This window comes from Manihot esculenta, chromosome 6, assembly GCF_001659605.2.
Source record: "Manihot esculenta cultivar AM560-2 chromosome 6, M.esculenta_v8, whole genome shotgun sequence".
Classification (NCBI taxonomy): Eukaryota; Viridiplantae; Streptophyta; class Magnoliopsida; order Malpighiales; family Euphorbiaceae; genus Manihot; species Manihot esculenta.
In genome coordinates this window covers 25,347,638-25,364,839 of record NC_035166.2, presented here as the reverse complement: position 1 = coordinate 25,364,839, position 17,202 = coordinate 25,347,638, and the positions used below count along the sequence as shown (strand labels likewise).

The following is a 17,202-nucleotide window of genomic DNA, read 5'->3' as shown; positions in this document are numbered from 1 at the left end:
CTGAAGAAAAATTAACCATAGATGGATAAATATAGGGCATTAGGTTTAGAAAGCTGTTCGGATCATTTTAACGTAAAAAGCACTTAGTAGGACCAACTTAAAAGTAACCATAAAATTAATATTGTTTTCTCTTTCTTCAAAAAAAATAATAAAAGAAACAAGGCCACTGTTACATTGACATATTTTATTCACTTTAATCATGCATGCAACTTGACTTCATTCCGTTCCCTGGATTCCTCCCCTATATAAACGCTTCTCGCCCATCCATCATTGCACAACATAGCTAGAGTTTCCTCTTGAGAAAGAGAGTTTCCTCTGCACAAGGGAAAGAGAGTCTCTACTATAGCCGGAGAAATGGCCTTGCACTTGTCATTGGACTTCGTTTTTGGCGTTTTAGGTACTAATTAAGTTGATAAAGGCTTCATTGCTTTTCTGTTTTGCTTTTGCTTTCCATCGCTAAACTAATTTGCTCTGTCTTCTTTTTTGCTCGATGGTTTTGCAGCTAATATAATCTCCGCCATGGTTTGCCTTGCTCCTCTGTAAGTCTTTAATTTAGTCTCTAGTTTTACTTCCGTACGCGCTTCTTCATTTACTTTATATGCTAATAACTGACAAATACTGTAACAGGCCAACTTTTTACCAAATTTGCAAGAAGAAAACAAGCGAAGGTTTCCAGTCTATTCCATATGTAATTGCACTATTTAGTGCTATGCTGTGGTTGTTCTATGCAATTTTTGATGAGGATTCCACCCTTCTCATCACCATTAACTCCTTCACTTTCTTCATGGAGACTGGCTACCTTACTGTGTACCTTATCTATGCCACAAAGAAGGACAGGGTATGTATCTCAAGAACACTACTTCCCTGATTTAAAGAACTTTGTCAGAGTGGGATATATTTAATTCATACAGAAGCAATCTTTGTTTCAGATGTTCACTACAAAACTCATCCTCTTCTTCAATATTTTTGGTTTCGGAATGATCGCTATCTTAACTCTTTTCCTTACACATGGCCGCAAACGCGTTGATGTTCTTGGATGGATTTGCATGATCTTTGCTTTATGCGTGTTTGTTGCCCCTATGGGTATCATGGTGAGAATGCGAGTCGCAAATTTTAACACTTGCTTCTTTCTGTCTCTGATAGTTTTTTTTTTTTCCCCTATAATTATATTGATTAATTTTTGTTTTCTCTCTTCTTTATTCTATTTTCCAGAGAAAAGTGATAAAAACGAAGAGTGTCGAGTTCATGCCATTTTCTTTATCATTCTTCCTCACCTTGACTGCGGTGATGTGGTTCTTCTATGGTTTTCTAAAGAAAGACCTTTATGTTGCCGTAAGTTAACTATCACGCATGCATCATTATCACGTACATCTTTCTTTACATTCCACCAACTTTATCTTTCCCATTAATCATCAACCCAGCAACTATTTCTTATTCCCTTTTGATTAACTTCCACTTACAATTTCCTTTTTCTTGTCATGAACAGATTCCAAACACATTGGGCTTTCTTTTTGGGATTGTCCAGATGGTGCTTTATTTAATCTACAGAAACCCCAAGAAATTACCTGTAGAGGATCCTAAACTTCGCGAATTGTCCGAGCACATCGTCGACGTTGCAAAGCTGAGTGCAACCCTCTGTTCCGAGATAACCACAGTAGTGGTTCCACAGCCCATAGACAATGGAAATGATGTTGGAGGTCAAAAAATTAAGGAAGAAACCGAGCAGGACATTGGTACCCCTGCAGACAAAGTTTAACATTAACATTACCATTAACGTGTTCTTGGTTATGTTTTTTCCTTTTAATCTTGCATGTAATCGTTCAAAGTGGTGGTGCCATGTCTACTTGTAAGGCTGCAATGCAGCCATGTTGTCTATTATGCCAAATCTAGTTCCATTTAATGTCAATCTTTATTCTCAACCTAAAAGAAGAATATCAATCTTTATGTAATACGTTTTTTCGAGTAAATAAAATGTCCAGTGAATTTACAGTTAATGTTAAATCAGCATTATATTTTAGGAAAATAATATTCAACTTATAGTTTAATGGTTGAAATTAAATATTAATTTTTATTTTATGATGTAATAATTTTAAATTTAAATTATAGCTCCTGGCAAGACTTATTAATAAAATAATACTGCCAATATTTTTTTCTAAATTTTATTTTAATTTGTTATTTATTTTATCGAAAATATTTTTAAAAAATAATTTTCATATTTTTTTATATAAGGAGCTCAAAAAAATTTTAAATCCATGTTATTTTACACTAAAAAACAGAAGTTTAAATAGGGGAGAAATTTTTACATTCGCCAAAACTATATAAATTTTTGTTTCGAATTATAAAATAATAATTATTTTTCCTAAAAAGAATTCTTCATGATTGTGCCAAATAAGTCTCAATGCAATTAAAAAAAAAATCCCGACAAAATTTGTCTTATTTCTCACTGTGCTATTTTTCTAATAAGCATTTTCATTGTGCAATTAAATCTATTGGACTCTAATCAATAATAAAGAAAAGGGATACCTTTAATCTTTTATAGAAGATATCAACTAATAATTTTTTTAATAATACAAGAGGCGAGTAATTTCCGATTCCTTGTTTCATGACTTACTGATTACTTGAACTAATTTTCTTCTAAAAAAACTATGTTTTAGAAGTTGATGCATTAGTTTTTTAAAATAAAATGATATGTTTTAAACTTAAAATGTGGATAGATATTGAACTTTTTGTATAGCAGAGTCTGAGATGATATGGAACATGAAAGGATGTGGAAGTGATTGACGTGAAATATAAAGAGAATGAAAAAATAATTATAAAGTCATGAGATGAACACAACCATTTTTACATGATAATTGGATGCATGAAAAGAAATTTGCTTTAGTATGACGTGGTTTTTAAACATTAACATAGGAGAGGAATCGAAGAAAGCATGCATGAGTTCAGGCGTTTGTCACATTGACCCACAGATCTGCCGGTACGTATCATCTTTTACTTTATAAATATTCAGATTAAACTGGTGATGATTAGTGATGAATAAATTATGATCTCACAGATTTAATTATTTCTGTCAAATCTTTTGTTTATTTTCTAAAAGCAACGCTTTTCATTACCATTTAGCAGACTGCATGGCCCCATGTCGAGCACCAAAGGATTAATGCCAAAATTATTTTTGCTTAGCTTGGGATAGGATTGATGAGGTGGAACTTAAGTCATCCTCACAGCCTAACTAATTTTGCAATATTCTGTTTACATGTGGAAAATCTTATTATGAATACATAAGTTCTTTAATTTTAATAAAGTAATTGAATGAAGAGTTTATTAGTAAAAAAATTAATTAAATACTTTATTATTTGACTATATTTTTTTAATTTATATGAAAATAAAAATAAGTTCATTAAACAAGGAGATTATTTAATTTCAAGGAAGCAATAGGATAAATTGAGAGTATATTAGAAAATCATTAAATAAAATTTAATATTTTAATCATATCAATCATGTTTTCTCAAATTATATATGTAAAGTACAAGGTGGCCTATTATCAGTAGTAAAAAATAAAAAATAAAAACAATTTACCAAAGTTTGGATCATAACGGTTAAATATATACTGTTAACTACCAACTACCAGAAAGTGCAAATCTACCTTCGAGTATGAAAAAGGAAAAAAGAAAAAACAATACACTCAAAATGTGATATTTCTACTCCCTCCAGAACCGATATTTGTTTTATTTTATTGATATTTAAATTTAAAATCTTATAATATTTAAAATATTTTTTTTTATGAAATATTCGATGTTTGTAGTTATTTCAAATAATATATCCTATCTTATTATTATATTCGAATTCTTTCATTAATCAGTGAAATTAACTTTCTTTTTAAAAAAAAAAAATCTATACACTCTATATATATATACCATTTAAAAATTGTAAGGCTTTTAAGAATTATTTTTCAGTTATTATAAATAAAGTAAATATTTATTAGAAAAGTTTTTATTAGTGAAAATCTGAATTTAGTTTTAATCTAGTGAATTAATAATGGTTTTATTTAATTAATATGATATATTAAAAAAAAAAAAAAAGCTCAAACTGGGGGAAAAGGTAAAAGAAGCATTGTTAGTTACATGGAAAATACAAAATATGATGCAATGCTTCTCAAATAAAGAGTATCCATTATATGAATAAGGTTTATACATATCCAATGGAAAATGGCATGACGCATCATCCCCACAAAACCAGCTACCCCTTTGTTAACGCATCAGGTTTACAATTATACGTGCGCTTTTCAAGGGGCCTTGTACATTTTTATCCTAACATTACCAAAAGCTATGGAATAAAGCTATGCTAATGCTGGAACATTATTTCATGCCTTCCAACCATCTTATTTCATAAATTGAGGTTTTTTTTTTTTTTTTTTTTTTTAAATTAACTGACTTTTTGTCTAAATAAAAAAATTTAATTAAATTAAATTTAAATTAAAAATTTTGAGCTGATTCAAATAAAAAGTTGAAAATGAATATTTCCACGAGTGCAAAAAATAAATCCCATAGTTACATGAATGAAAAAGTAATATTTAGAGTGGTATTTGATAATTTTCCAAATGTGTATATATTGATGGAGAGAGTGGGGACTGGGGAGCATTGGGGGGGAGGCGAGAGATGAGTTCATGAACAAGTAGGCAGAATTTCTGTTATATGATCTTTAGATTGTGGATGACAGGAGAAACTTAATAGCACAGTAGAAATTTTGTCATCTTATTTGCAAAAGCAAAGTGAGTCATTCCAAAATTCAACAATACATGGCATGCACACTTAATACTACGTGCTGTGGAGCTCAATTTCCATGTATATGCTCTTGTGGGGTTTGCCAAACTTAATTTATCAACTCCCTCAAACTTTTATCAATTTTATATATATATCTCAAATAATACATAAAGGGATAAGTCAAAATATTAAAAAAAATACATCTAGAGGAGAAAGTGGGTTGAGATTTGCCTTGTTTTAACCCAATCCACTTGACATCTCTTGCCATTTCTAAGTAAGTTCGTTCCTGTGGGTTTGGCTCTTTGGATATTAAATGATTTTTGTCTACATTCAGACACAGATGCAAGTCCCCATGAATCAGATCAAACAAAACACTGGCTCTCCCAAATCTCAATAGTGGAGAATATATAGATTCTGCCTATAGTGTCAAATGACTCGAAAGTAAATCTCAGTTTCACATTTTCACCCTCTAATTTTGGCCCACCATTATGCATCTATATATCACTGTCATGTGGTGTCCTTCTGCTGCTAGCTAGCTGGGCAAGGTGATTTTATTTTTTTTTTCTGATTATTTTAATAATTTTTTGTTCAGACAACAAGTAACAAGATCTCAGATTGGAGAATACAAACAAGTCCAATCTTTGGTAGGTCAGAAGTGGGGAACTTATCTTCCTCAATTTTCACATTAATTTTCAGAATGTCTAGACAACTCTACCCATGATTTTCAGACATCTTCCATTGAGTTTAAATTCTGTGGACCAAATTATTGTTTCAATGATTCCACAGAAGATGACAATGATTATTGCCAATTAATTAATTAATTAATTATCAAATTCATGTATAATTTTAACTATTAGGAAATGAGTTGCTATATATCTTTAAGGTTGGATTCCACTCTTATAGAGCACCCTATCTAAATTGCTTCCCACCTGTATGGAGGGTGGGGTTCCACTTCTACAATACCCAATTTTCATTTTCATTTTTTTATTATTTGAAAATGAGAAAATATAAAAATAGTGGTTTAATCCATTATTGCTATATCATGAAGCAGCTGTTACTATGCTTGAGCAATATTAATTTGTGTTATAATTTAATTTTATTGATTTTATTTATATATATAAAAAAATTCCTCTTGTGATTAAGATCATGGCACTAGTGTAAGCAATATGACTTAATGACCTTTTTTTTTTCTTCTAAATATTGTTTTTGGATAAGATAAGATGGGGTTTGGTCTTCCATTATATGCTAATCTCTATAATTAAGTAGCTAAAAATTCAAAATTAATAATAAGTTAATGAAATTTTAGTAATTAATTAGGCAAATGCAATTTGAAATTGAAATTACAAATGCACTTCCCTTTTAATTTTTATCTTCCAAATTTATTTATTTATTTATTTATTTTCTTTTAGAGATGGTGCTTCCCATGGAGTGGATAAGATGGGGTCTGGATGTTATAAAAAGTTGCCCAACGAATACTATTATATTAGCTTTTTAAAAGATTCTAAACAATAATCCAAAAAATTATTGAATCAAACTGGACTTACCCTAAATTGATTGAATGGGACAAGAGTTGCCCAATTCGAATAGTTTTTTTTAATTATTATTATTTGTATTTAAGATTTATAATTAATATATTATTCAAAATTTAATAAATTTTGTTTTTATTAATCAAATATAAAAGTTAAGTTATACACTTCGATTATTTTAAAAATATTACTGCCTCGATTTTATTTTATTTTTAAATTATAATTTTTTAAAACATTAGTTTATTTATCATGAATACGTATTAAAAAGTAAATTTTATTAATTATAAAAATAATTTAATAGTATAATAACTGAATGGAAAATATATTAAAAAATAAAATTTATTGTTTTAATTTTATTAACTATAATTAAAATTAGAAGTAAGTGGATGAAGAGAATATTATTTTCTTTTAAATTAAAAAAAGGTTGTGTTTTAGTTATTATTATTTCTCTTACTTTTAGATATGCTAAACAATGACGTTGCTATTTATGATTAAAGTTATTGCAAAATGAAAACATCATATGGGATTAAATATACATCCAATCAGTAAAGCATAATCGATCAGCCCAATGAATTCCATCTATTCGAAAAAAAAAATAATAAAAAGAAAAAAAGGATTCCATGCTGATGTAATTTATTTGCTAGATATTTTAAGAGAAATTATGTACGTAATTATCTCACATAATTAATTAATTAATATGCAAAGCAGTTGAAACTCATATTAAGAATTAATTAAAAGGTTATTTAAAATTAAATTTGAAAAATAACTTTATTTAAATAATAATTTTTGTGATAAAAATCAGTTTTATCCCTCAAATCATAATACCAAACAAGCATAAGAAGAGTGGATTTCGTTCCTTTTCTTTTTTAGAGTATAAGCAAATTACATGGTTGTAATTTAATATAAGCAATAATTAAATCTATCAAAGTACTAGGAGAAAAGGGAAAAGAAAAGTGTGGAATTTGACCAACTAAGCAAGTTGAGGTCCACTTTGGGTGGCCATGGTGGTTATGTGAACACCGTGGCTGATGGGTCCTTGCACGCAGGTCCAGTAACAACTAACACTTTGTGTTTGAGCCCCAGCAGTTAAGCAAAAATGCATGTAATGAAGAAGAGATTTAATCCTCAACCACAAGTTCAGCAACTAGCTATAGATAAGCATCAACTATCGCATGGCTCGTCTTTCTCTGAAATGGGTTCTTGTTTCCATGAACGTAAAAGCGATAAAGCTACAGTGTTTTATAATCAACAAAAAAACAAAATATGTTGGCTGGATGGATGAGCGTCTTCTTTTTCGAGTGGTACTCATCAGTTGGCTTCTCATCCAATCGAGCTGTACTGGATTGAGCATGGCCGTGTAGGAATTGCTTATGCTAGGTCGTGCTAGCTTTGTGTTGCTTGTTGAGTTGTGCTCTCTCTTTTGCTTTACCCCAAAAAGAGAAAGGGTTTGAAATGGGATATCTCTTGAGTTCTCACACTAAGTTGTAAGAGAATGAAATTTTTTTTCTCTTTTTCTTTTGGACACCAAGACTTATTGTCTTTTTCCTCGTAGGTTCTGCTATTGTATGAATTTGGGCTAGTTTTGGAGCCTTGGGTGATTGAGATGTTGGGCTGGGTTTATTCTTTGTAATAAGAATTTCGACATTATTTTCCCTACCAAAGAAATATTCCTTTGATAAAAGAAGGAAAGAAAGAAAAGCTTTGCTAAAACTATCGCCATTTAATTCTTCATTTTTTAAAAGTATTCAAAGAGATTTGTCATCTTCCAATTCTTAAGTTGGTTAATTTTGTAAAATCTAAATCTTATGTGATTTTAGTTGGTCTGATCTCCTTCCCCAGCGTGATCTTGAGTAAATTATTAGAGTGAGCTGCCTGGGGAAATTAAAGTAAATTGAAGACGGAGTGGGCTATACTTGCAATGAGAAATGTTATTTGGGCCTTGCCCGTTGCCGTTGCCTTCAAGAACCCTAGTTTCAACAGAAGAGAAAATACGTTAATAATAAATAAAGATCCATAACGGTTTTGTGAATTTCTTGAATTAGTCATGTAATAAATTAGCAAAAAGAAGATAACTATAGCAAATATAAGACATTAAAAATTAGGGAAGCACTTTCAGAATTTTTTTACATATTCTATTTCCAATAAAAATTAGGAAATATCATCATTTAAGTTTATTGGGATTAATTTTAATAGCCGTCGTAAATAAAGTTTAACTATAACGTTTTTAAAAAATAAATATTATTCAAATAATTGTACTAAATTAATGGATAATTTAAAAAAAAATGTTAACTCAAATATACGAGTTTCCTATAAAGTCATAAAATTTCGGATTTAAATTTATCTTAAAATTAATTATATTAATTTTTTACAAGTAATTTTTTATATCAATTATAAAATTTATTTTTTTTCAAATGATAAGAGATTTATTGCTGAAAGGCATAAAGCCCATTACAAAGGTAGACCACCAAATAAGAGCCCAGTCCATTACAAGAAATCAACCAACCAAATGACTACAACCCGACCCAAAGCAAATCTAGCTGGAATTAACTGGAAAAAAGTATCAATGGAAGCATCCGGAAAAACAAGAAGCGATCTAGCCACCACTTCCACCGAGGTGGAAACCGATTTGAATGGCGGAAAAAACTCATAACAGTTTCAGATGATTCACCACTTAATTAAGACTAAAAAATTCAATAGAAGAACCATAAGGTTGGAGAGCAATATCATCTAAAGACTTCAATCAACGACAACCAAATTTTAACAAAATAGGCATAAAGTAGGTTTAGCATTCAAAAGCACCAAAGGCCATGGTAAAAAAATTATAGAAGGAGAGAGAGGAAAGTGGTTTGGTCTTTTATTTTGACATTTAGAGATTGACAACCAAACTCAGCAGAACTTTAAGTGTTTTCCAGACACCTTCTTTTTTAATATCTACAACCTAAAAATATCAACAAAACTAATTAAAAAAGACGAACACGTAGGATCAAAAGAAATCTCTTATCGTAAAAATCATCCTGCAAATAAAAGAAAAAAACTGAAAATAGAACCATATATATAACTCAGCCCTTGAAGATTACACAAAGAAAGACTCACTTTCCGGGATTAAGGGTTGGACAAGGCTGCGACTCCAACAAGTCTAAAAAGTACTGAGTTCTCACTAAAGGAACGAAGTTGTGTTACTTTTTATAAAATTTAAACTTCAGTAATCATACTATAAAAAGTTGTAATTAATTAAAAACTTATCATTTCATTTCTATTTTTTTTTTTGAAATAGGGGGTGGGGGAGTCATTTCATTTCTATTTAAAAAATTATAAAATAAAAGTTTTTCATATTTTGTATTTTCGACATTATTGATTATTTAAAGTTCAATTAGTTAATTTGTCTACATTAAAAATATTGCATTAAATTAATAAATGACTTAATGTATTTTGAATTAATTATTTATATTTTAAAAAATAAACAATTGCAGTGCATCATTAACATTATTAAATTCTTGACATTTATTCACGGATCTTGATGCTCTTAATAGAAATTTAAAAAAAAAATTGTTTAATATCTTATGGATATATTTTGAAAATTTATTTTCTTGTTAATATATATCAATATTATAAAGTTGATTAAACATGTTTATTTATTATAAATTTTACATTGATAATATAAAAATATATATTTTCTATGTACTATACCACTTTTTTGTTTTCAATATAATAATAATAATAATAATAAAAGCAGTGGTCATGACTTGTCTACTTAATTAAGGCTCTGTGTACGGTAATGCGTTTTTGATTAATAGAGTCAACGAATTCTTAATTCGTATTTCAATTACCTGCTTTTGTTTATTTTTGCATACTCTTTTATTTTAATATTTTCCTAAGTAATTAAAACACGTATTTAGAATTTATTTAAGAATATTTCAAAAAGCTAAATAATTTATTTTTTTATCATCCACGTGTAATGAAGGGATCGATCATGATATATTTATATATTATCAGCCTTGATAATAAAAAAACTTTCTTCATAGCATTGAAGCAATGAAGATAATAAAAGTTAATGGTATTGGAGTCAAGAGTTAAAGCCTTTCTTCATGCTTTTTTTAATTATTTTATTAGTGTTGTGAGTAATTTGGTGGCTTAGTCAATCACAACAAAGCCTTTTAAACATGTAGAGTCATATTCCAATAACAAAAGCTAGCTTTTCCATTGATAAATTTGTATATATATGTAAGATAGAACCTTCTCTTTCAATCAGACTTTTAAACAGTAATGTTAAGAAAGTTAACATCATACTTCCATATAAGTTTCTTCTACGTGTAATTCTCAAATTGTTAGATTACTTTTTAGTTTAATACTCAAATTATGCCAATTGCAAATGATCATTATATATATAAAAAAAAGTAGAACATGGGAAGTGTTCATCTCTAAAATAATCTTAAGGCAAAAACAATGTCTCTACATCTGCATATGAAAAATATCAAACAATTTTGACTGCTTTTGGAAAATACAGTTTAAGTGGCATTAGCTTTTCTTCAAAATGATACATAAAACGTAGGGCATCAGGCTAAAATGCAAACCTAATATTATAATCATGTGATAAGTTTTTAAATTTTATTTTTTCACAAGTGCTTCACTAAAACACTATTCTATACCCACGTATTAATTAATTACTTTCATTTGTCTCCATTCCCTTGCTATATAAGGGTGCATACCCCAGCTGGAGTTTCTCACTGCAAAGTAAACACAGCCAGAGTTTCCATTCAGAAACTTGCCTTTTGAGCCTGTGAGAGCTTTCTCTTCTGTTATTTGTAAGTAGAGATGGCCTTGCACTTGCCATGGGGGTTCATTTTCGGTCTGTTAGGTAATAATAAGCATTCCTTATCCTCCTCCTCCTCCTAATTTCAATTTCCATTATTCTTTTAGCTAGAGATGTTTGAATGCTTAATACGTACATGCATGCAGTGTTATACAGAAAGAGCTTATCTTACATAATTTTTTTTACGTGTACTTAACGTCAACAAGGTCAAACTAATTTTTGTCTATCATTCTTGTTTTGTTTGCCAATGGAATTTATAGGCAACGTCCTCTCCTGTATGGTCTGCCTTGCTCCCGCGTAAGTGTTTTAATTTGCAAAATTTGACGAGCTCTTGTTTTATATACTGTACTGCATTTGCTCCTAAATCTTACATATTGTTGTGAAATAACGCGACAGGCCAACTTTTTATCAAATTTTCAAGAAGAAAACAAGCGAAGGGTTTCAATCTCTTCCCTATGTGATTGCGCTGTTAAGTGCCATGCTCTGGCTGTTCTATGCAGTTTTTGCAAAAGATGCCACTCTTCTCATCACCGTCAACTCCTTCACATTTTTACTGGAAATTGCATATCTTACTTTGTACTTTTTCTATGCCACCAAGAAGGATAAGGTTTGTTAGCTACTTAATTTCCCATGTCGTTTAAGACCATAACTTTACAATTATAAAGTAATTGGCAATTAATCTGGTGCAGATTCTCACCACGAAACTTGTGTTCCTGTTCAATGTTCTTGGGTTCGGTAGCATAAGTATCGTAGCTATGTTCATATTACATGGCAATCAACGTGTCAACGTTTTGGGATGGATTTGTATGATTTTTGCCCTATCCGTGTTTGTTGCACCTCTTGCGATTGTGGTGAGAACAAATGCTTTCTTTATATTGTATTTGTTCTGCAGCTTCGATTCCATTCATAAGCAAAAATTAATAATTCTGCTTAATTATATTGTATGCGTTCTGCAGAGAAAAGTTATAAAAACCAAAAGCGTGGAGTTCATGCCAATTTCTTTATCTTTCTTCCTCACATTGAGTGCGGTCATGTGGTTCTTATACGGTTTTCTAAGGAAAGATTATTACGTCGCTGTAAGTTCTTGATTACTCTCTCTTTTTTTATATTATTATTATTAGGAACTCCAAGTTCAGGTATATATTATTATCATTATTTAATATAATTTTTTTTCTTTTTGCATCATCAACAGATTCCAAATGTATTGGGATTCATATTTGGCATGCTCCAAATGCTGCTTTATGCAATCTATAGGAAACCCAGGAAATCCTTGGAGAAGCCAACACTTGGTGAATCATCTGAACACGTTATCGACGTTTCAAAGCTGGGCGCAAACACTTGCTGCGAACTGAACACTGAAGTAGCTGCACCCAAGAATGAAAATGACCATGAAGAAGTTGACGATAATCATGTCAAAGAACAGCCCAAGAAAATCAACGAAGACAAAGATCTCTCGGACACAGTTTAAGTTTTAACAGCCATATTAAGGGACAACGTTCTTTTTCGATCAACCAGTCCCAGGAATGTCCGATATTATAATTATTGAATGTCTAATATTATAATGATCTCAGATAGCTAGAGAGCTTGTATCTATGTATGTAATATGGTCTGTAAGAAAATAAAAATATATATATATATATATTAAGATTACATCACTCTTTAATTTTCATATTACTTTCGTACGAGACATAAAAGCAGGTAAGTTGCATGGCGATGATGAGTTCCGACCCGTGGCATGGATGTGTGATCTACGCAGAACTGTGTAGTTCAAAGCCAATCATGTAGTATATTTAATTTAAGTGGCTCTACTTTTTTTTAAGAATATTATAATATTTTTGGAAACTCATAAAGCAATTCCTCATGACGACGTGAATAATTTTATTTGTTGATAAGTCATAAGTGTAAAGTACTTACATTATTTATTACTTAATTATTAATTTATAATATGGTGCTATTGGTGTGTGTAATTTTTTTAATTTATTTGTGACAAAAATTTTATAAAAATCCAATTAAATTAATTTGTTTTATCATTTTTTATTTAGATTTATATTTTTTAATTTGTATTGAGAAAATTTAATTATTTTCAATGAAAAAAATCATTTTAAAAAAAATTGAAATCACTATTTTACATATTGTTTATAAAAGTAATTTGAAAAAAACTATATTTATATTTTTACATCAATTTCTAATATCTTTTAATTATTATATTCTAAAAAATAATAATTCACAATTTTAATAGCAATGTCAACTAGGCCTTCAATCAAATTCAACAAGTAGCTAGATAAGCATCAACTAAGTGGGGTTCCCTCACATTACATGACTCATCTTTATCTGAAATAGGTTATTCTTTCTATGACTTAAAGCTATAAAGCTACAATATTTTATAATCCAATAGAAAAAGAAAAACAAAATACATTTTAAAATCTGATATAAATCAATTTCTCTTTTCGAAACTAAGACTTATTATGTCCTTATTTTTATAAATTTCACTATAAAGTAAGGGACAAATCCTAAAAATTTTAAAGATTAAAAAGTAAAAATTGGAGAGAAATTCTCTGTTTTTTTATGAGAAAAGACTTGCCCGAATTTATAAATGTGAATCTCTCCATGAAAAATTTTCAATTTATGATAGATTAAATTTATTTAAAATTTTTTCTAAATTTATTATTTTTGCAATAAAGTAAATTATTAAATGTGAGCTGCCTGGAGAAATTGAATTAAATTCAAGACGGAGCGGGCTGAACTTACCATGCTGGACATCTCTACTGAGGAAAATGTTGTTTGGACTTTTATTGGGCCTTGCCCATTGTAATTTAATATGGTAAGCCTTTCTTTTTTTGGTAGATGAAAATAATTAAAACACAAATCTATAGCCAACAACGACATTAGCAAGCTTCAGCAACTCTTTACGGATTCAAGACAGATTCATTTACATGACAAAATTCAGAATAAAATTATTACAATTCAGGATTGAAAGAGGGATTTCATCGTTGTTTTAAGAATCCTAATTTCAACCTCTTGCCAACAAAAGATAAACAACATTAAAAATAAATATCCATAATGATTCGTGAATCTCTTGAATTAGTCATGTTGTAGTAAATTAGGAAAAAAAACATAATTAATGCAAATTTAAAATATATCTAATAAAAAATAACTTTAAGAATTATTTGTATCAGTGTTTAAGACGGACTGTTACGTGCTTAATTTAAGCAATTTCAATTAAATAATTTTTTTAATATATATATATATATATATAGATATAGATAGAGTTAGAGTTGAGATGCATAGGCCATGGTAAAGTGCTCTGATTGATATTTTGGACGGAGATGCATACTGTATTTAAAAATTTTATTGAAAAAATAAATAATTAGCATCATTTGAGTCATTGGAATAATTAAGATTGGAGTAATTTTTAGATGAATTTAATTTATTATATATTTTTTAAAATTTTAACGTTCTTTGTAAATAAAAATCATAAAATTATTTTATATTACAAATATCGTTCTAAATGCAATATATTGCATTAGTAAAATAGTCAATAAATAAATGGGTGATTTAAATATGAAATTTATTTTTAATTTTATTTATTTAGTTATCAAGGGAGCCTCAGCTTGCCGCTTCATCGGATTTCCCAGCCTCTCTGAGAATGGTTTTTTTTTTTTTTTTTCCTCCTGTTGGCCATGGATTTTCTTCCCCACACCATCCGTAGATTTTTTTATATTTTTAATAAATTTTTTAAAATATCTCATAATATTTAATAAAAATTAATATATTTTAAATAAAATAATTAAAAAATTAATAAAAAAATTATATTTCTTAATATATATAAAAAAATTTAAAATGAATAAAAATTATAAAAAATACAGGTCGATTTGTATACGAAAAATAAATTATATTTATAAATATTTTATTTAAAAAATAACTTTTTTATTATTTAATTATAATTTAAAAAATAAAATAATATCAATAAAGTTACACATAATGATGCTAATATGATTCTCAAAGTTTGTAAAGTGACCTTATATTTGGAAAAAAATGTAGTTTTTTCATTAATAATGACGTATTTTTCCTTTTTATCAGAAAATATTATGCTTTATAAATTTTTTGAATATTTTAAATAATAAAAAATATGAAAAATATTTTTTTAAAATAAACAGAAAATTTTATTTTAAAAAGAAAAAGTACCAATGAAACAGAAAAAAAAATCTATACATGCACCTATCAGACTCTGTATTTGTCAATTAATAGCTGTTTTTGCTCATCATTTTTCTACAAAAATCTTCGTTTTTTTCTTCTTTAGGAAATATCATTATTTAAGTTGAATAGTTCTTTGGGATTAATTTTAAATAAAGTTTAACCAAATTCTAAACTACACTGGAGAAGAATCATTTTTATATTGAAATTGCAAAATATTTGTTAAAAAAATAATTTTTTTTCAATTAATTACACCAAATTAATGGATAAAAAAACTAATGAATTTTAACTCAAATATCAGAGGTTTTAAAAAATAATTTTATATAATATGGTTAAAAATTTTGAAATTACCATCTCAGAGCCATTGAGCTATTACTTCACTTTTCATACCATAGACAAATAGTAATTTAAATTACGCTTATAAATTTAATTTAATCAGTATTAAATTACGCTTATAAATTTAATCTGATCATAAGTATATCTGAAAGATTTTAAATTCTAATCGTTCAATCTCTAATTTTTATTTTAAAAGAATAAAACATTAAATTATAGACATTTATTTATTTATTTATTCATTGATTTGGTATAACCCTCTGAATAGAAATAAGAAAATTTCCTTTACTGTGATTCATATAAATATATTTTAATATTTTGTATTGTACTCCAGATACTAAAAATAATTTTTGATATTTTCAGTTTTAAAATCATAAGTGGACCTCTTAATTAATAATTAAAAATAAGAAAAAGCAGTGGACCTCACCTCGCCACATTTAATTTTCACAAAATGCTAAAAACATCCTGCGCTTTTATTTAAAGATGCATGGCTTTTTTTTTTGTTATATCACGGACTATCAAATATTATATTAATTTATTTTAATTACTTACCTGAGTTTGAAGCACGTGTTTTTTATTTTTTATTACTTTCTTAATTATTTTTTTTGTTTTGATTTTAATGAACTAGTTAAGTTAGTATTTCAGGAAGTAATCAAATCCCAATTTTAATTTAGTTATGCATGTGTAATTAGGTATAATTAAAAACTTAAAGTAATAAAGAAAATAAAAGTGCAGTAGTCCGAGACTTAGCCTGATAGAAAGTGCATCCTGATAGATCTGGCTTCAATTTCCCCAATTTCTATTTTTAAAAAAAAAAAAGTTAATGGTATTGCCATGAAGAGATGGAGTTTGAACCAACTCAAGTCTAATAATAATAATAATAAAGAACTTTAATCTTCATGTTTATTTTATATAATATTAGTGTTGCGTGCAATTTGGTGGCTTAGTCAATAACCAACAAAGACTTTTTGAGATGTAGAGTCATATTCCATTAACAAAACAAAAATAACAGCATATAATTATACACGTATAAGTTTCCTCTACCTCATTAACTTTTAACTTAATTCTCAACTTAATCATAATTGCAAATCATTAATGTATACAAAGAATCTCATCTTCTCTATTTCAAATAGATTAATCTTCATTTATATTTTTCTTAGAATTATAATCGAGTAAAAAAAAAAAAACACCACTGCCAAACGAGGAGAAACAATTGTCTCTGTCGTTTACACGGCAAATATCAACCTTCGTTGATGGGACCCCCAACTATTTTGTCCGTACTAGGCCTAGCTATGGCACCACTGTACGTAATACCTAGAGGATTTGACTGCTTTTGGAAAATATCAATTTGACTCCCCTAACTTTTTTTCTGGCACTAGCTGTTCTTCAAATTGATACGTAAATAATAAAATATAGGGGATTGAGGCTAAAATGCGGACCTAACATTATTTTGTTTTTAATAAAGATATCGAAAATTTAAATTGTTAAACTTGAAATCTCTAAATGTTCAATTATATGTAGTGTGATTTAATATTATAATTGTGTGATGAATTTTTAAATTTTAATTCTTTTTGTAAGTGGG

The 17,202-nt window shown here is 28.3% G+C and overlaps 2 protein-coding genes across 2 annotated transcripts; both read left to right on the top strand.

The window, feature by feature from the left end:
- The first annotated feature begins 260 nt into the window (after positions 1 to 260).
- On the top strand, positions 261 to 1,906 carry LOC110617108 (bidirectional sugar transporter SWEET10). Its single transcript, XM_021759715.2, has 6 exons — positions 261 to 397; positions 503 to 539; positions 628 to 838; positions 930 to 1,091; positions 1,213 to 1,332; positions 1,487 to 1,906. Exons 1-6 carry the CDS (start codon positions 355 to 357, stop codon positions 1,754 to 1,756), a joined length of 843 nt encoding a protein of 280 aa, XP_021615407.1. The 5' UTR covers positions 261 to 354; the 3' UTR covers positions 1,757 to 1,906.
- A 9,110-nt stretch (positions 1,907 to 11,016) lies between these two features.
- On the top strand, positions 11,017 to 12,693 carry LOC110616494 (bidirectional sugar transporter SWEET10). The gene is made up of 6 exons (XM_021758870.2): positions 11,017 to 11,138; positions 11,354 to 11,390; positions 11,490 to 11,700; positions 11,783 to 11,944; positions 12,050 to 12,169; positions 12,286 to 12,693. Exons 1-6 carry the CDS (start codon positions 11,096 to 11,098, stop codon positions 12,559 to 12,561), a joined length of 849 nt encoding a protein of 282 aa, XP_021614562.1. The 5' UTR covers positions 11,017 to 11,095; the 3' UTR covers positions 12,562 to 12,693.
- The last annotated feature ends 4,509 nt before the right edge of the window (positions 12,694 to 17,202 follow it).